The sequence below is a fragment of the Australozyma saopauloensis genome, chromosome 3 (genome assembly GCF_035610405.1).
Source record: "Australozyma saopauloensis chromosome 3, complete sequence".
NCBI lineage: Eukaryota > Fungi > Ascomycota > Pichiomycetes > Serinales > Metschnikowiaceae > Australozyma > Australozyma saopauloensis.
The window spans coordinates 292,959-311,728 of record NC_086133.1 but is presented as its reverse complement, the minus strand read 5'-3'; the positions used below and the strand labels follow the sequence as shown (position 1 = coordinate 311,728).

Sequence of the window (18,770 nt, the reverse complement as noted above, 5' to 3'; positions counted from 1 at the left end):
TCACTACTTCCTCAATTCACATAATCATACATGGACAAGTGAATTTCACTACAATGCAGTCTGTTAGCTACTTCCCCACGGAAACTCATTTCTCGAAAGATTGGGAGGATTTGCAATTGGCGCATCTGCATAACGCCGAAATCGAACCTGCTCATACTAAGGACGAGGTCATATTGGACGCTATTGACAGAAAAGATGCCCTCAAATTAGCGGAACTAGCGCGGCAATCTGATGGATTGCTCAATGCTCATTTGAGAGCAAAAGCTTGGCCAATCCTTATGGACCACTGTCATAGTCTAACTGACAATGAGGGTTTCTTGAGCACACTAGAGGTGAACGATTCGGAGCCCCACAAGGACGAGGATCAGGTTTTGCTTGATATCAAACGTCTGTTTACGATCTTGTCTCATTTCAACTCTTTCAGCCACGAAGTGAACTCTTCGTACACTACTATACTCTCTCAAGAAGACGTAGAGGCCATGCGCAAGCGCTTGTATTGCTTGATTGTTAAAGTGTTGCGTAAATATCCCTGTTTGCACTATTACCAGGGGTTTCATGACGTTGCTAGTATTGCTCTAATGGTTTGCAATGATCTAGAAGACCACGATGATCAGGCTTTTGCAATAGTTGAAAATTTGGCTCTCTACCACTTAAGAGACTTTATGAATCCTCACATGGGTCTTTCTATCAATCATTTGAAATTGGTTCCACTTATTCTAGAGCAAGCAGACCCGGCTTTGTTCCAGTTGGTTCGCCAAACAAGCTCGTCATACACAGCCACATACGGCGCCTTTTATGATTACAAGTTCTTCCCTGCACTACTGGCTTTGCTCACAATGTATAGTCATGATGTTTTGAGCTTCAATCATGTCATGCGGGTCTGGGATTTCATTTTTAGTTTTGGTGCCATCTCGGTGTCAGCTTATATTTATGCCTCATTCATCCTACATTCTAGAGCCAAGATATGTGATGAACTAGGAGTAAAAGACTTGGAAGAATTATCAAGTGCCGATGCTGATCTTGTGCACAAAATAATGTCACCCACTTTTCTTTTCGCAGGTGTCTCAGAAGCGGACTTGAATAGTGTATTAGACAAAACCGCCAGTCTCATATCACAATGGCCGCTTGTATCCTTGTTTGACTCAAGCGAAATGGCAAACCTGTGGTTTAGAGAATTCAATACTGAATCGGTTGTGGTGACATCATCCAAGTTTGAAAGTGACGAAAGTGACAGCAGCTCGGTTCCAAGAATCATAAGTCCATCAGATCTCCCAAAAATTGTGGATATTCAAGAGGAACAACAAACTAAAGAATCGCTCTACGAATCAGAATTGTTTCAAAGGGCCATCGAGCAGGACTCCTTAGCAACCTCTGTAAATTCTTTAGATGGCAACAGCCCATCTGCCCTGTCGCTCAGCTTACTCACTAATTCCTTGTCTAACCTAACGGCAGTATCTTCTTCGATTAATTCCCGGCTTTCATACACCTCGTCTGTTATCCTTAAGAAATTGTCAATTCAATCAGAGGAACTGAAAAATAATAAACCGACAAGAAAAGAAACCGCATTATCTGTCCGTACCAACATTTACAAGCTCAGTCTCACGATTGGTCTCATCGGGTTTCTTCTTCATTTTCTCCTAAAGCACTCTGATGTTTCGCAAGGCTATAGTTCCAAGAGTTTCTATTCTCTTGTTAGAAAATTTGGAACTATATTTAGTAATGAGAGCTTCTGGAATAATCGCTTGGTAGTACAAGCTTCGAAATCTGCTGGTGACTTGATGTCTGCGATCAAAGACTCCGAGTTTTCTAATTGGGGAAGATACCTTCCTGAAGTGGGACTCGGTAGTGTGAGGAAGTCTGTCTTTGCACTTGAGAAAATGACTTTATGAACAATTTGTATTATAAATATGTATAACCCCCTGAATAAAACGTAATTTATGTATTTATCAGAAATCGACAGAATACACGAGGACATTTTCAGCGTGTGCTTGATGGCCCCATCCTCTATTTCCACTTGCAGTTATCATGAAACGTCCTGTCTCGTCAACGATCATGCTGCTAATTGCTCCACCATGATGGCCAGGGATGACAAGATAAGGAGTCGCCCTCCTTTTGGTAGAAGTCGAGTTTTCCTCTGGAAGTAGACTCAAATCGTAGAGACGAATATTATCGTTTGAGGCACAAAAGAGAAAGTTATCATTTGGAGTTATTGTCAATGCTGTTACTGGTCCAGACCCCTTAGGGAATAAAAGCTTCTTCAGCACGTTTGGCTTCATAGTGCTTCCTGATTTACTTTCATGAGGTTTCCTCAAAGAAATTTCCTCAACAGTATTGTTTCTTCTACCGATGTAGATCTTGTCACCATCGTTAGACCAGGTTGCGTTCATACACCAAGGAGGGACACCATCAGGTACAGCGAGTTTTAAGACAGAATGAGATCCTGAAACACGTGTGTCCCATATGTTAATCGTACCGTCTATACCAGAGCTCATAAAAATGTTCTCATCTGTTGCTGATTTACTAGAAGATGAGCCGGATTTCGATACCCGAGAGGTGTTGGCTTCGTTCTCTTCTTCCTCGTCGCTCCCGAATAGGGAGTCAACGTCACTATTATTTGCTTCAAATGTAAGATCAACAAGTCCAGTTGGACGGTATTGAAGACTTGAGATCTGACCAGAACTTCCTTTATAAACGTTTACGATGCTTCCCTTATTGAGATCCCATTCTCTTATTGTTTTGTCCCAGGAACCCGAGAGAAAAGATGTTTGAGAATGATTTAGCCGAAGAACTGAGACAGCATCCAGATGACCAGTGTTGCGATCCAGGGCGGATGAAGATCTATTGTTTGAATGTTGAAAATAGTGATGAAGTCCACCTTCATTATAGATCATTGTGTAGAGAGAAATGCCACCAGACTGGAGTCCAGACAAACACCAAAGACCATCATTTTGTACCTCTAAGGCATACACGGGGCTGAGCTTGGGCTCGTACGTGGCATTTCCACTAGTAAAGTCAGAGTCCTTGAATTTTGGATTTGCTGCAAGCATCTCGGATCTGGTCATGGGCTGCTCATTTTCCCAGTAAGATCCAATTACACCTGCTTTGTTGATGCTCTCAATCAAGTTGTGCTTCTGGGCAACAGTGAGCGGAGCTTTGCCTTCAATGGACGCTGTGAAATCATACTTCCTGATAAATCCATCTTCTCCACCAGTGAGAAGCCATTTAGGGCCATGAGAAATCGCGATTGCATGGCACTGCTGTACACATGGCACTGCCACTAGAGGCACCACTTCGAGTTCATCGGCGGTTTTAATTCCAATTAATGCATTCTTTCGAATAGTGTCGCGATCAAGTTGTGTCGTTGTAGATGTGGAGTCGGTGCTTCCCTTGTTGCCTTTCGAAGCATCTTTGTCATTAGTGTTGCCATTGGAAGTATCACCTGACGCTCCATTCCTAGTCCTTGGGTCGCTCGCTTCAGTGCCGGTATTATTCGTAATACTGTCATCCTGGCGCTGAGAAGAAGTTGTTGTTTTGCTGTTATCCTCATCTTGTGAACCAGCCTCGGCTTCGTTCTGGTCATCATTATCGCCACGATCATGGTCATCATTTTCGTCATTCTCGTCTTCGTCTTCATTTTCTTCGTCATCTTCTAGGTTATCATCGTCCATGTTATCGTCTTCTTCGTCATTTTCGTCATCTTCATCGTTTTCCATGTCATCATTGTCGTCGTTCTCGTCATTGTCGTCTTGATCCATGTTGTCATCTCCATCGTCGTTATCGCCTTGATCGTCCACATCCATTCCATAGTTTTCGGCATCTTCTTCTAGCTCTACGTCATTGTCAGCCACGTCAAACAAGTCATCATCTATGGTCATATTTGAACAAGATTAAGCACTGAATGTAGAATGAGGGGATGGATGCAAGAGGAGTTGAGGCTAGTCAAATTGTAGAGGCAATGTATGCTAGAAAATTAAAAGAATGTGAGGCTCCTACGGTGATTGGCGGAGCTGTTTGAAATTAGGTTCAATTGAACTGCTTAGTATGTGGAGGTAGAATAATCTGGGGATAAAGCAGTTGTCACCTTACTTTCGGAATTCTAGCAAAATAGATTTATTTATTCACGGATATTCCAATGGAAGATTTCGGAATGGATCTGCGTCTTGATATACAAATCGTGTTTGTGAATTGATATTTGTGGTCAGCTTTTGAACTTGGTCAAGAGGGTAGAGGAGAACTCAATGGAGATAAAGTAAAGAGAAATTTTATGTGTTTTTTTCTTCAAGATTTGCTCATGGAACGCTTATGTTTTGGATTGGAACTTTCTCCAATGTGGTTTATCCTTCCACTTTTTACAAATACTTCGGTCTACATGGCGGCATAAAGACCTACAGAAAATGGTCAATGACACCAAGAGAGGTGCCATGTAAATCAATGAGTCAATTATGCATATTGTTTCTAGTATGCCTTGATCCCTCATTCTAATCATCAGTACAGGTTCTTAAATTGATGTACAAGAATAACAAACGAGAACTAAGCTCCATAAATGGACCCATTCCCACCGGTTTCAAAACTACACATCTGTAAGGAATATATCGTATTCGTTATAAGCACTAACTATAAAAGCGCTTACTCGTAGATCCAGGAGAACATAGCTGGCTTGTACTCAACCAACTCCTCCTTCTTGAACCACAAACCAATCTCCTTGTTGGCAGACTCAACAGAGTCGGAACCGTGAGCAACGTTTCTACCCATGTCAATGGCGAAGTCACCTCTGATGGTACCTGGAGCAGATTGCAATGGGTTGGTGGCACCCAAGATGGCTCTACCTTGCTTGACAACGTCCTTACCCTCCCAGACGGTGGCCAAGACTGGACCAGACAACATGTAGGACAACAAAGATGGGAAGAATGGCTTCTCTTGCAAGTCCTCGTAGTGGTCTCTCAACAAAGACTCGGTTGGTTGGCACAACTTGATGCCGACCAACTTGAAGCCTCTGTTCTCGAATCTGGAGATGATGGAGGAAATCAATCCTCTCTGGACTCCGTCGGGCTTGATGGCAATGAAGGTTCTCTCGTTGTTGGACATTGTGTAGTTGGTGGTGGAGATTTTTTTTTCCACCTTGGACGCGGAGAATTAATACTGCCCGGGGTCACGTGTGGGCGGGTTACGACGGCTTCCCCATGGAGAAAGGAACGTGTTAGCTTCAAAGGCAGATCTTAGGAATCTGTCCCGAAGTAAAGGTGCGAATAAAGCAAGGAGAAAGATTTTTTAAATAGATCTGAGTTGTTTGGGATAAATTGCATTCCGGCTCAGTCCTCTGTATGATTTATACCAGGCTACACATCTCAGATCGAGTACTGCAGAATAGCCATTGAACTCAATTCCATTGGTGACAACAAAACATTCCAAAATTCCAATTAATTGAATATTGAAAAGAAAGGGAACTTGATTATTGGATTTCTACTGGCTCTTGAATCACGCTTGAACATTTCAGAATTGGGTCTCGTTGTTGTTTGTTTTCGTCACGTGATGGAAAACAAATAGAGAAACTCAATACCATATCTAGATTCCACACTTGACCGAAATAATGACCGATGTTCTGACTGTAGGGACCCCACGCACCAAAGGAGGAAAAAGAGCGCCCACAACTCCTCTTGCTCTGGTGAACGTTTCCTTTAAAAGACAGCTAGCGGCCAAGAATGTGGTCTCAGAGCCCCATTCATCAATCATAGATACGATGCCTGCGTCTGTTGCAAATTATAAGATAGAACTATTAGAAGCGAAGTTTGAAAATTGGGCATTGGAGAAAAGATTGCTGGAAGAGAAGGATACTCGAGAGTTTTTGGAGCTAGAGAGAAAGGCACTCATGGGAACTCTTTAACGATGCAAGATTGCAATTTATGCGACTGAGAAGCCTGGAGCTGGTCTCGGTCGATTGTGCATTATAGCGGGTCTGATACTGTGATTTCTGTGTACCTTTGTTTGCAAGTTAGGACTCCGTTTTGCGCATCTGGCTCACTCTAAGTCGCAAGCCATTATTTAGAGAATACACTGGTGTATTATATACTTATCATAGTTAAGGCAATCCAACATTGGTATAGACTTACACAATGTAAGCAGACGGCGAGACATCGATGATACATTGACACCTCGGAAAGTCCTAAATTGTTCAAACATGAGTGAGAGCTTGTATGTATTGCTCAATGCTTTTGAACAAGCACAAATTTTCTATATCTAAATCCTAGTTGGGTCCACGGGTGGCTTTGAAGTAGTCACCGAGGCGCGAGTCGCTATCGAAGTAGTGGTCCTGCGAGTTATCCCAGCCATTGATCTTCTTTGCAATTCTAAGCTTTTCCTCCTCACGCGAGCCGCGGATCTCTAAGTCATCATGAAGCCAGTGCAATACTAGCGGGTGCAAAGACTCTGCTAATTGAACATCAATGTTGGATACCTCTTTGGAGGCATTGGTTGTAATAGCCACCCCGTCGACATCTGCAGTGAAATTGATCTTGGCAATGTCGATGTCATCTGTTTTCTTACCCTCGTTCAAATGGATGACTCGGTCGCACCATTCCTTACCCAAACCATCAAAGATGTGGGTGGCATAGACAACACAACAGTTTCGCTCGCGACACTCACGCTTCAAGAAATTGAGGAGATTCTGTCTCACAATAACGTCCAAGTCTACAGTCACCTCATCTAGCAAAAGAAGCTTCCAAGGCTTGAGAAGGCCCATGACCAATTGCACTCTTCTACGTTCTCCATCTGAGATCGAGGACATCGACCAGTCTGGATCTAAATCCATCAATTGAATGAGCTCATCGCGTCTATCCTTATAGATTTCACCACCAATTGATGAGATCAAAAGCTTTACTGGAATGTCTCTCTTAACCACAGAATTGTTGGCCCACTCGGTCCCCAAGTATGAGATATAGCTATTGATATCAGAATTGTGATGACTGTTCCTGGCAGACAGAAATTCAAACGGATCAAAGCCACCGAGACGCAAGCTTCCTTGTTTGATGAGTGTTTTACCTGCTAAAATCTTGAGCAACGTGGATTTTCCAGCTCCATTCGGTCCAACCAAAAGGTTCGTAGAGCCCCAAGGAACCTCTAGATTGATGTTGTCGAGACCACGGCGTTTATTTTTGAAAACATAGGTGAGGTTTTTAACTTCAATAGCCAAATCAGGCGTTTCTCTATCAATTGTTGGAAGGCTCATAGTTTATAGTTCAGTACTATGAGGTATCTTGCTTCAAGAGATTTATCTTGCTCCTGCAGCTGTGAGGCAAGTGGCTGCAAAGTGACAAACGCTAAGATGGCAGGTTGGCTTTGAGACAAAATAAATATTTTGATTGGAAGAATCAGTGAGAATCATATGATTGGGATAAAGAAACACTCTATAAGTATTTTTTGAATGCCTGCCGTTTCTGACCGGAGCTGTTGCTGCAACTCTTAAATGGTCTGCTATAACTGGTGTACTTACTTCAATTACCACTTAGCAATCGTCATTAATAATTTTTACATACAATAAGTATCATCTATACATACGATGTATTAGCGGGAAAGCTCTTCGATCCATGCAAGAACATCATTTTGAAGCGGCACGTTCTCGATGTTCTTCAATTCACCGCGTATTTCATCAATGAATGGTTTCATCTGCAGATCAAATTGTCTCACATAGGTTTTTAACAAGCCACGGTACTCGTAGAACAACCATTGATTGTCAATTTTTTGCATGAGTTCCTCATCGTTGGCTTCCTCCTCGGAAAAATCAGTTGTAATTTTGACCGCGTCATTCACGGCATCTTCGAGACCCAAGCGACCAAGAACTGAATTCAAGTTCTTGACAATCAAACCAAATAGAACGACAATGACTTGTTGAAAGCCGGTCAGACTCTCCGAACTGGCACTCAAAACTCTATTGATAGATTCCATACAAGAGACATTGTTGATGATGAGATTGTTGTCGATGTCCAATGCTCTGCGAATCAAAAATCTGGATTCTAAAATGTCGAACTCAATGAGATACTCCAAGATCAAGAACGCAACTTGTGGCTGATGAATCCAGATTCGCAAAATACTGTCAACTATCCAAAGTTGTCTGTTCTCAAACTGTTCGGTTGTGAAACTCAATTCAGGGAATTTGAAGTCCGTCCCACTAGCCTTGTAGTCCTCATCAGTAATCTCGACACCACTGATGTATTTCAATTTAGCAATGTCTCTGTTTATGATGCTCACGACCGAGTAAATGGAACGGGATCCAATATAAGCGTATGTTTGGAAAAGAAGGTTTACCAATACTTTGTCGGTATCGGCATTAACGACTGATGATTTGATGGCATCAATCGTTTCGTTGACCATTGCACTGAATTGTTCATTGGATCTCCAATTTGCGATAATAAAGTCATAGAGTTTATTGGCAATTTCGCTGAGTGGCAATTGTGGGTTGGAGAATTCGAACAAAAGCTCTTCTTGTGCCGAAACCATGGCCTTTCCGGAGAGGCCTTCGACTCTACCCCGAATCGAGGTCTCGATGGTGTTTTTGAGGTCATCATTGTCACCGCCATATAGTTCATAGTCATATTTAATGATAGAGTCGATGGCATTAGGAAACAAAGAGATGTCCAAATATTTATAGAATTCTTCCAATGCCACCACATTGCTTTCGCCATTGTCTCCAATGGCCATAGTCACGAAACTATCCTTGATTCTTGCCTTGTTCAGCAATCTTATTTCCTTGGCAATCAAGTTTTTGATGAAGTTCTTTTTGGGGTGGTAGGTCAACTTTGAGTATTTGGCTGAATCGGCGACCCATTCGTCCCACTTCCAACTGAAATCGAAATTAGAAATCTGGGTGGTCATCCAGTCCATAAAACGAATCTTGAGCTCGTAGTCAAGGGTTTCTAAGTTTTTGTACAAGAAGCGGATAGCTCTCCCGAACACGGGAGCAATAGACTCAGGGCTCTCACGACAACACGAAATGAGGACAGTATAATAGTATATCTGTTGGTGCAACGATTTGGGAAGCTGAAAAATCATTGTCAAGATACTTTCAACGGCAACATCCTCAACTTTCCACGTGGACAAGGGAGGAATGTTTTCCCCAGCTTCATTATCCTTTGCAATGAGAGCAAGTTGATCAACAGAAGACCCTGGCGGGCTGAACAAATTTTTTGAGCAGAAAAGATCCAAAATGGACAATTGGATGGAAGCTTCCTTTTGATTGAAAGACATGTTCGTTAAAATGTCAAAAGACAAGTCCTTGAAAAAGAGACCAAGGTAGGAATGAATGGAGGGAACAGTTTCAAAAGTCGTGGCGCAATTGTATACCTGAAACAACAACCTAGGATGTTCATACCACAATTTGTCAATGAGTCCGATGGGCTTGTGGTCGAGTAACTCTCCAGTAGATGGAATAGAAAACTGTGGAAGTGAGTGCTTCACGATATCGGTTGAAATGGAGTTATTCCTGAGACTTTCTTGAATAATGGGGTTAACATATGGGGCGAAGTTCAAGAACAACGAATCCTTCAAACCATTCCAGTCCTTCGAATCTTCAGATTGCAAAGAAACAAGAGCCGGAAGGATTAAGTTGATGAGTTTCTGGGGAGTGTATGGCAATTCGTCTACAAAGTTAGAACCCTTCGAGTCAAAAGGCTCTAGAATTGCGATAGTGGTGTTCAGCTCGCGGATGGTGAATTTGTGAGCCAACTCGACGATTTCATTTGCCTGCTCAATAGTCTGAGTAGAGAAATCATTGGCAAAGAGGTATGGTGTAGCCACAAGAACGTTATAGAAGAGTTCCTCTGCCAATCCAGATCTATGCTCGCTAGTCTCTTGCATGTCGATAGCAGTCTGCAAGAACTGCTTCAAAATAGCACTCACTGCTCCATCCTCAATAATAGGCGATAATGTTGCCAAGAACTTAAAAATGGACTTGAGGTCATTAAACACGCCTGCATTTTCAGACTGAGAAGGCGCTTCTGGGGCAGATTCAGCAGCAGGGTTCTCCTCATTTTCAGGTGCTGTGGCTGGCTCTGCCTCATCCATAGAAACGTCTTTAGCACGGATTGTGTCTAGTAGTTGCTGGGCTTGGGCATGAAAATACTCAACCACAAACTTTGATACCAAGAAGTTCTTCGCGTTACAGATAAGAACCAAAATACTGACGTTTGGGATCTTCTGCGGTTGCTCCTTAACCACCGCGTACAAGGTGCGAAGAATAGCTTCACGCAATGAATCGACTTTCTCAAACTCAGCAACAATTGGGTTGGTGATGTAGGATATATCGTCCACTTGGTTGGTGATATTGGAGTTTTCACCAATACGACGAATATCCTTGCAAATGTTTGCGGTCAACTCGGCCATTGGGTCGATGTGTTGTTTTTTGGTCGGGTCATCGTATTCTGAAGGCCCCAGCTCGAACTCATCCCGAGATCTTTTGGCTGAACCGTCCATTTTATCTATGAGAGTGTTGTGGATTCCAGATGTGAAATTTCGCGGGGACAGTTTAGTATGTATGCAATCGAGATCTCAGGAATATTGGTGTAAGCGATTAATTTATATAGAAAATGGCCAATGCAAGAGGTGAGAATATTGGGAATTATCGTTTTCATTCTTTCAATACTTAATTTTTTGTGAATTTTGAACTTGGCAGATTTTGACAACTTTGTATGAACTTTTAAAAATCGCCAGCTACGAAGGCATTCCTTTAGAACAAGAAATATTGTGACGAAAAAATGATGCGCAAAAAGACAAATAAAATACGAAAACATCAATGAAGCAACCTTGCACTTTAAAGAAAGCGTAAAAAAATATTTTATTTACAGTTCTTTTCTTATATTACCCGTTCTTCGCAGCGTTCCTCAGTGAGAGTGTGGCTCCTCACTGGACTACCACTTCCGGATTTTACGAGCGGGCGAGCCACAGAATAGCGGCCTTCGGTCAGCCTCAGCGAAGGAATTTTATAAAGGATGTCCCCTGACACATTACCAGCAACATTGAGGCCCTCAACAACTCAAGCGGTGGTCAAAATTAAAGCAGTGAACATTTTGTAACGAAACAAGTGAAATGCAGTATGTTTTCCAATTGAAGGGTTGTTGAAGTCTATTTCGATGTTGTGGTCTGAGCCCTAGTGTTTCAGGTGTGGTGGTTCCAACGGCCTCGCATTACCCCCGCCACATCCCACACCTAGCGGCGACATCTCGGTGTCTCCTACCACTTTCAAAACGACAAGAAAACTAGTCTCGACTCGCTGCCTCGAAAATGGCGCAAAGCCCTATCATTTCTGCCCTAAATTTCCAAGATGAATCATTCATGATTCATAAATGATTCATCGTCCTGCAGACAGGCGCATTGCGTCCCATTTTTCACCCTGGCTGCAAATCTTCCGATACCGGCGAAACCAACTTGTCTTATTTAACGGCTTCTGTGCTACTTTCTCGTCCCGCAAACAAGTTTTGCTGATTCAACACTGGAAACTTACTTTCAACAAGTAACTACACATAATGTCTCTCTCTAATCATCTCGCTCTGAAGCGCTTAATCCAAGATGGCTCCATGGGAACTTCGCTTGAGGCGCTTGTTCCTGACGACCACCCGCTTTCTGTGAAAGGTCTGCCTTTGTGGTCCACAAAGGTTCTTCTCCAAGAGCCTTCCTGGGTCACTAACGTTCACAAGACGTACTTGGATGTTGGCGCTGAGATGCTCATCACTGCTACATATCAGGCCTCCTCCCAGACTTTGAGCAAATTTGCTGGTCTTGACATAGAAGGCGCTCGCAAGACATGGCAGACTTCTGTTGACTGCGCTCTTGACGCAATCTCGGAGTCTGAGTGCCCACAAAAGGTGTACATTGCTGGATCGATTGGTCCATACGGTGCCTTTTTAGCTAATGGTTCCGAGTACAGCGGTGAATACAACGGTCTTCAGGCCGCTGCTATCGCTGATTATCACCGCGAACACTTGAAGTTCTTCGTCCAAGCCAAGGGTGTGGATTGTATCGCCTTTGAGACCATTCCTAACATGGACGAAGTGAAGGGAATTTTCGAGTTGATTCGCGAGGTGTACACCCCTGAATTCCAAAAAGAGTACTTTGTCGTTTTGAGTTGCAAGGATGAGAAACACTTGGTTGACGGTACTCCTCTTGAGACTGTCGTTGAGTACATCCATTCGCAGTTGGATGGCCTTGTTGCCTCCAACTTCATTGGTACTGGCGCCAATTGTATTTCTTTTGAATTAGTGCCAGGAATCATCCAGAGCATTAACAATACCTCTTCTCGTCTCGGAAAGGAATTTTTGCCACTCATTGTCTACCCAAACCTTGGCTTTAATAATGATATGTCTGACCCTGCTAATTATGGATTCCGTACCGACACCAGTGCATGGGGCACTGGCGTTGAGAGCTGGCTTTCAGTACCAAATGTGCGCATTATTGGAGGCTGTTGCAGCACCGGTCCAGCTGAGGTAAAGACTATCGCTGATCTCGTTAATCAACTGCCAAACTAAAAACACTGCATATCTACTGTACAAATACAAATCATGATAAATCTTCATTAAAATAGAATACACTGTCCTCTGTGCTCTGCACAGATTGATTCGTGTGTATACACATATTGTCATCAGTTCTGTTGGTTGCCAAGGGGTAATTATCCAACAGATAATTTAAAACATTCCGGAATTCAAGCTTCTAATTCAAGCCGACGAGGTGAACCGGCCACGCTTCATAACGTGGTCTTTGAAGGTGAAAATTGTCATTTCCCAAGCCATGATCAAAGTGACCACACCTAGCGTAAGATTCAATGAAAACATTGGGGTATAGCCGTAATATTCCATCGAGTGAACGATAGGAGAGCACGACTCCATGAAAATGAGGCCTCCAGCGATGAGACCGAATGCCACTACCAATTCTGACATTGGCATTTGAGGCTTGGTAATGGAATTTTTGTTTACTGGAGCAAGCAAAAAGAAGAGATATGTGATGATACGGAATGCACATGCGTACACGAACATATTTCCCCACTGTTTGTGAATATCTGTGGCCAATTGCGACTCTTGATCGTGCTGTGACATGAGGTATCCCATCCAGAAGATAGTAACAAGGGGAAATGGATTTGGAGAGAATCCCGGATTAGCATTTTGTACAGCTGAAACCATCTTCTCATCAGCAACTTGCCGCAATGTTTCTACAGCTCTTTGTAGTCTCCAATCGGCCAACTTACGCTCAAGCAACACACCACAAAGACCACAGCCAATAAATATGAAGGCAATTGAAACATGTTGCAAATCTTTTGCAGACCATTCTCCACCTGGATTCGACAAGTGTTCAAGGAAGATATTAGTTGAGCCATAAAATAAAATTAAGGCACTTTCGACCATTTCCATGGTCCAGGTTCCGACTGAGAACCAGCGCGACAATGCCGAGGATTGTCTGCCAGCTGTGACGAAAACATGATTCCAGGCCCAGCCCTTCTGTCTGAAAGCTCCACAATAACGAGCCAAAGTGACGAGGCCAAGGACAAAAAACACACCTCCTTTGATGAAGTGCGCCAATAAATTAAACATACCCTTACCCTGTCCATAAAGAGAGTAAGTAGCTACTCCGGTTCCGAGATACACAAAGAAATAGGCGAAGGCGGCCCAATTTACGATTGAGGTCAAGGTCGAAGCGGTGCGGCCACATTTTTGGGTAAGTGCTTTGAATGACGAGTTGCTGAGAAAGACTTGGGATAAACGTGAAGACGGAATAGTCCGCATGGCGTCATTTGATGTTTCCATATGGCTGTCATCACGAGAGAGATCGTCCAACTCGAAAATGTCAGAGCTGGAGGTTGATCCGCGGAGTGTCGAGCTAGGAGAGTCGATGGAGTCGCGGTCTTCGTCCAACTCGGAGTATTCATTGCCACTACTGAGGCTGAGGTATGAATAAGCAGAAGCAATGAGTGCAAGGGCCCAATGACAAATTGTGCCTATAAATAGTATGGTGGTCATGGTAGAAAACGCATTCTTTGGGAAAATGTCGTCAATAGAACTCTCAAAAACAAAGAAGGAAATTGCCGACACCAAAGCAAGTGCAGAATGCACTGTCAATAACGGAAAGTACCATGAATGGCCAACGTTCCAGAGAACAAGAACAAAAGGATATAAAAACAAAAACGTTCCCACGTATGATACAATGTGCAAGTAGAGTGAGTTTCTACTCAGAGAAGGTGTGTTGAAGTAGGTAACAGTGGAGTAATTTGTCCAATAAAGTCTTTCTTCAGGAGTCAAGTCCATCTCAAGGATAGGCATTCCATGGTGATGGCCGCCAGAATGAGCCTTTGGAATTAAATTGCCATTCTCATCCTCAGCGTGTTCTGAAGAGTCATGATGATGTCCACCATGTTCAGTAACGACCGGCCCATCCATATCCATTGCACGTTTGTCGGAAACACTCAATTGTCGACCCAAGTGTGCATTGTCTTGCAATTGACTGTCCCCAACGCTTACTGACGTTGCTAGTCCCATTACTAATGGAACCGCCACAAGGGTCCTACTAATACGCATGGCTGTAGATGATCACGAAGTATGCGAGAGGGCTAGAGAAGAAAGAAGATACGAATATTAATTGAAGTAGAGCCTCAGCTTCCACAATCGCGATTTCTCCAATGCAATTGTTCACTACAAGAAGATGCTGGTGCAACCAAGGTAGATTAAATAGCATTGAGGTTCGATGGCCTGCAGGAGCGGCATTTAGGGCCAAGATGCCGGCAGACGTATTTGGCGGACAACCGAATCGGGACGGTACGGGACAATTGTGAGTAATTCGAATGCACATTTAGGTGGGAGCTTCAATTCGCTAAAAGAGAATTTTTTGGAATCGCTGAAGATTCAAGTAATTCTATAGAGCACTGGTCTCTAAAATTAGGAAAGGCTGTGTAGGCCATCCACCTTTCCCCCCAGAGACTTCCAAGAATTGGCTGTTGCAACGGTGCAATGAAAATCTCCGAAAAAGCCGGACATAACTACTGCGGGTGCATTTGCCAATGGCTGTCACGCCACAGGGCAAAGTATGCAACAGTCATTAACTGCCCAGACCTATTTGTCATGGGTGGATCATAAGTCCTGTACAGAGGCCGAAGTTCCGCCAGTTTACAGGTTCTTCTTTGCTATATACTTATTCGGAACTTAATTGACATTGGGCTCTCAACCATTCATTTCGGCAGCACGAGCGTTGGTGCCGAGTTAGCCGGCCCAGGGCCTCGTAACCGCTGCTCGCGCTTATTCCTGCAAAAGAAGTTTCCTAATTGAACATATTACATGCATGGCTAAGTGCAGTTCCATGGTATTGTCATTTCATTTTCCTATTTTAATTCACATAGGGCGCCTGGAAATACTCCCGTCAGTTGTACGCCATTGAGACCAAGAAGAAAATTCGTTAGATGCACGAGAAGAAATGTCTCATGTCACACTAAATTTGCGCTCTGCCTGATTCCAGGCTTTAAAGAGCATTCTTCCGAGTCAAGTAGTCGAATCTGGAGTATGTGTACCCAATAAATGGAAGGTCTTCATTGATGTTCTTTCCATCCTCTCCCACAGGCTGTGCTGCTGCCGGGATCATGGCGGGCTCGGTCGAAACATGCTCCAACTCGTCTGTAGGGAAAAACCGTGTGTCTGTGATGGACCTCAATTTTGGAATAAATGGCGCGTCCACTCTGCGGATTGTCTCCCAGTCAACTCCACGGAAAAATGGGTGCTGTTTAATCTCATTGGCACCATCGTGACGGCCAAGTCTATTATCGCTGCTTGTCAAAAGACTGCGAATGAGATCTTCTGCCTCAGGCGACAAGTGAATGTCGTCTGGAATGATCAAAGATTCTTGCCAATTGATGATCTTTCTGTAAGTCTCATGAGGAGTCTCAGAGCAGAATGGAGGCCACCCGATAAGACACTCAAACATGATTGCACCGAGAGACCACCAATCACACTCTTGTCCGTAACCCTGATGAATGAAGATTTCAGGAGCAATATAGTCTGGGGTACCAACCGTGGAGTAAGCCATCAATCTTCTTGACTTTCTCCAGGTTTGCATTTGCTGTCTATTGGTCATTGTGAGATGGATAGCATCTACCATCATAGAGTTTCTTTCAGCATTCTTTTGAGGAGAGGGGTTTTGATTCTGATCAGGCTTTTCGAGCAATTTGCGGTAGTAGTTGGAGTCGTGCGTTTTGTGGAATCCAGTTGATAGTCCAAAGTCCGAAAGCTTAATGTGGCCTCGAATGTCAATTAAGATATTGTCGGGCTTAATATCTCTATGGATGAAACCCAATTTGTGAATGGCTTCAATTGCCAAAACACATTCAGCCATATAGAATCTAGTAATGTCCTCTGTGAAGATCTGCCATCTAATAAGCATTGTCATCAAGTCTCCACCAGGGAGGAACTCCATAATCAAGTACAAATTAATGGAATCTTGAAACGAGTAGTAAAGAGACACAACCCACGGGGAGTCACTGCCTGCCAAAACATCTCTCTCAGCTTTCACATGCGCAAGCTGATCTTTCTTGTACATTTCAGATTTCAAAAGAGTCTTCATGGCGTAAATCTTACCAGTATCCTTTTTCTGGACCAATCTCACCTCTCCAAAAGCACCTTTACCAATGACCTTCACCGTAATAAAATCTTCCAAAGATAATTTTGTTCTCCTGAGTCGCAAAAACTGAGATTCTTTCTTTCCGAGGTTTTGTAATTGCCTATTTTTGCGCTCCTCGCTCATGGTCTCTTCTTCCTGCGCTAGTTTGTTTTCCAAATCCAACCATCGTTGATTTCTCTCAATTGCATGACTCACTGCCATTTGATAGTGGTTCTCCAAACGCAACTTGACCGCTGCTGCTTTATCCTGCGACAAGCGACTCATAGAACTGGCATTTCTATCAAATTGAATATTGGCAGACTTTCCGTTGTCAAAATCATTAGCATAGTCATGATGAGGTGGAGTCCGCGGTTGACTCGATTCATTCGGTGTCAGGCTGTGTCCAGGCTCGCCAGGCTGGCTATGCTGGTCATATTGAACTTGTTGCGCTTGTTGCATTTGTTGAGCTTGATGAGCCTGTTGAGCCTGTTGAGCCTGTTGAGCCTGTTGAGCCTGTTGAGCCTGTTGAGCCTGTTGAGCCTGCTGTAGCTGCTGTTGTTGCTGTTGTTGCTGTTGTTGTAGAAGGAGCTGCTGCTGTTGTGCTTGATATTGTTGTTGATGCTGCTGCTGCTGCTGTTGTTGCTGTTGTTGCTGCTGTTGTTGCTGATAATGTTGACCATTGTTCGCAGGAGGATAGTGCGGCTGTGAGGGAGTTTGACCATAGTTTTGTCTATAAGCCTGATTTGAGGGAGTCTGGGAGTCCTGCGCAGCTCCAAAAATGTGGTCATACGTCGGATTGAAGGGTGATGGTGTCTGATGAGCCGAAATGCCATCATGGCCCCCATTAGTCACTGCGGAGTCCAAGAAGCCCAGACCAGAGTGCTGTGGCTGATCATAAGGGCTTGGCGCGCTGATGTGGACCTTCGAGGCGCCGACCCCATCATGGTACGAGTAACCCAAAGAATTCGAATTATTCAGAGTGCTCGTTTCTGAGAGATTGGTGCGACTGCTATTGTTCAAGGCAGTGAATGCCGAAGGAGGCTTGAATGCAAGAGACGACCCCAGATCAATCAGTTGGAAGTTTCCCCGAGGCTCGTTGAGGTCATCGAATGTGTTGCCGGAGAAGGTAGGACTGAGTTGGAACTGATGGCCTGGAGCCATTGGAGCAGCCAAATGAGTGGTTCGAAGAGGCAGGTTTCCCGTATTCCAATGTGAGGGCGCCTCTTCCTGTACGGAAAGTTCGCGCGAGTCTTCTTCCATGTAACTATCGTCCTGGTTGAACTGCAAATCTTGATGTGGATTGTATCCCAAATCGGGCAACTTTTGCGTGCTCAAATGCGGAAACTCGGGGTCCTGATACACCTTGTGACCGCCATAGGGCGAGTCGTGGTAGTTGGACGTCATACAGGAATGGCACAGAAACGTTAATTGCTGTTGGAGGAGGTGTTGTTGTTGTTAGAAGTTGAGGAATAGTGAATATGGTTGATCTGAGACGAGAGGCACGGGTCTAGATGCGCGAGAATGCGACTCAGGTACGTGTCTAGGGGAGCGAGGGACCTATAGGGAAAAATAGCCGTAGCAAGTGAGTTGGGTGAATATTATAATTCCATTTTTTTTTCCACTCCGGCTAATTTTCGTTTCACTGTACTCTGAATATTTTGACACTTCCTATTAAGATGAACTTTTTTGTAGCAATGTACGTTTGACTGAGGATGGATTGTAGGATGGATTTAGAGCACGCTCAAGTAGGAGCTGAAGAATGTCTCTAGCTAGAGGTAAAAAATTTGGGAGATTTTGGCAAACTTAAGAATTAAAATATACCTGCAATTTACGAGAGTGTAGTTTGTGGGTAAAGTTCTTTTGCCCATATCGTGTTAATGGAGACTCAGAGAGATGTTCTTATCACCCAACTCATACAGAGAACTGTCCAAGGCAAATCATCAATACCAGTAAAATTAATTTGAAACATTTATCTGAAAACTCGCTTCTTTCTTCAATTTTTACCGTTCACTATACTATTTCTCTCCCTAGTTACAGTCCTCACTTCAATACATACTGGCCCCATATGTACTACTTGCCACTTCTCGTACACAACATATCCTAACTACATCAAACAACCCTTCCTCAGTATCATTGAAGATCTCAATTGTACCGCCACA

At 43.6% G+C, this 18,770-nt stretch overlaps 8 protein-coding genes across 8 annotated transcripts; 2 read left to right on the top strand and 6 right to left on the bottom strand.

The window, feature by feature from the left end:
• Positions 1–53: 53 nt before the first annotated feature.
• PUMCH_002313 (uncharacterized protein) lies at positions 54–1,889 on the top strand (the record flags this gene model as incomplete). Its single annotated transcript, XM_063021327.1, has 1 exon — positions 54–1,889. The coding sequence occupies one exon, from the start codon at positions 54–56 to the stop codon at positions 1,887–1,889; it is 1,836 nt and encodes a 611-aa protein (XP_062877397.1).
• Positions 1,890–1,946: 57 nt separating this feature from the next.
• Positions 1,947–3,875, bottom strand: PUMCH_002312 (uncharacterized protein; the record flags this gene model as incomplete). Its single annotated transcript, XM_063021326.1, has 1 exon — positions 1,947–3,875. One exon carries the CDS (start codon positions 3,873–3,875, stop codon positions 1,947–1,949), a length of 1,929 nt encoding a protein of 642 aa, XP_062877396.1.
• A 751-nt stretch (positions 3,876–4,626) lies between these two features.
• On the bottom strand, positions 4,627–5,085 carry PUMCH_002311 (uncharacterized protein; the record flags this gene model as incomplete). The annotated part of the gene is made up of 1 exon (XM_063021325.1): positions 4,627–5,085. One exon carries the CDS (start codon positions 5,083–5,085, stop codon positions 4,627–4,629), a length of 459 nt encoding a protein of 152 aa, XP_062877395.1.
• A 1,156-nt stretch (positions 5,086–6,241) lies between these two features.
• On the bottom strand, positions 6,242–7,222 carry PUMCH_002310 (uncharacterized protein; the record flags this gene model as incomplete). Its single annotated transcript, XM_063021324.1, has 1 exon — positions 6,242–7,222. One exon carries the CDS (start codon positions 7,220–7,222, stop codon positions 6,242–6,244), a length of 981 nt encoding a protein of 326 aa, XP_062877394.1.
• A 335-nt stretch (positions 7,223–7,557) lies between these two features.
• PUMCH_002309 (uncharacterized protein) lies at positions 7,558–10,461 on the bottom strand (the record flags this gene model as incomplete). Its single annotated transcript, XM_063021323.1, has 1 exon — positions 7,558–10,461. The coding sequence occupies one exon, from the start codon at positions 10,459–10,461 to the stop codon at positions 7,558–7,560; it is 2,904 nt and encodes a 967-aa protein (XP_062877393.1).
• A 1,049-nt stretch (positions 10,462–11,510) lies between these two features.
• Positions 11,511–12,509, top strand: PUMCH_002308 (uncharacterized protein; the record flags this gene model as incomplete). Its single annotated transcript, XM_063021322.1, has 1 exon — positions 11,511–12,509. One exon carries the CDS (start codon positions 11,511–11,513, stop codon positions 12,507–12,509), a length of 999 nt encoding a protein of 332 aa, XP_062877392.1.
• Positions 12,510–12,695: 186 nt separating this feature from the next.
• PUMCH_002307 (uncharacterized protein) lies at positions 12,696–14,546 on the bottom strand (the record flags this gene model as incomplete). The annotated part of the gene is made up of 1 exon (XM_063021321.1): positions 12,696–14,546. One exon carries the CDS (start codon positions 14,544–14,546, stop codon positions 12,696–12,698), a length of 1,851 nt encoding a protein of 616 aa, XP_062877391.1.
• A 934-nt stretch (positions 14,547–15,480) lies between these two features.
• On the bottom strand, positions 15,481–18,015 carry PUMCH_002306 (uncharacterized protein; the record flags this gene model as incomplete). The annotated part of the gene is made up of 1 exon (XM_063021320.1): positions 15,481–18,015. One exon carries the CDS (start codon positions 18,013–18,015, stop codon positions 15,481–15,483), a length of 2,535 nt encoding a protein of 844 aa, XP_062877390.1.
• Between the last annotated feature and the right edge of the window lie 755 nt (positions 18,016–18,770).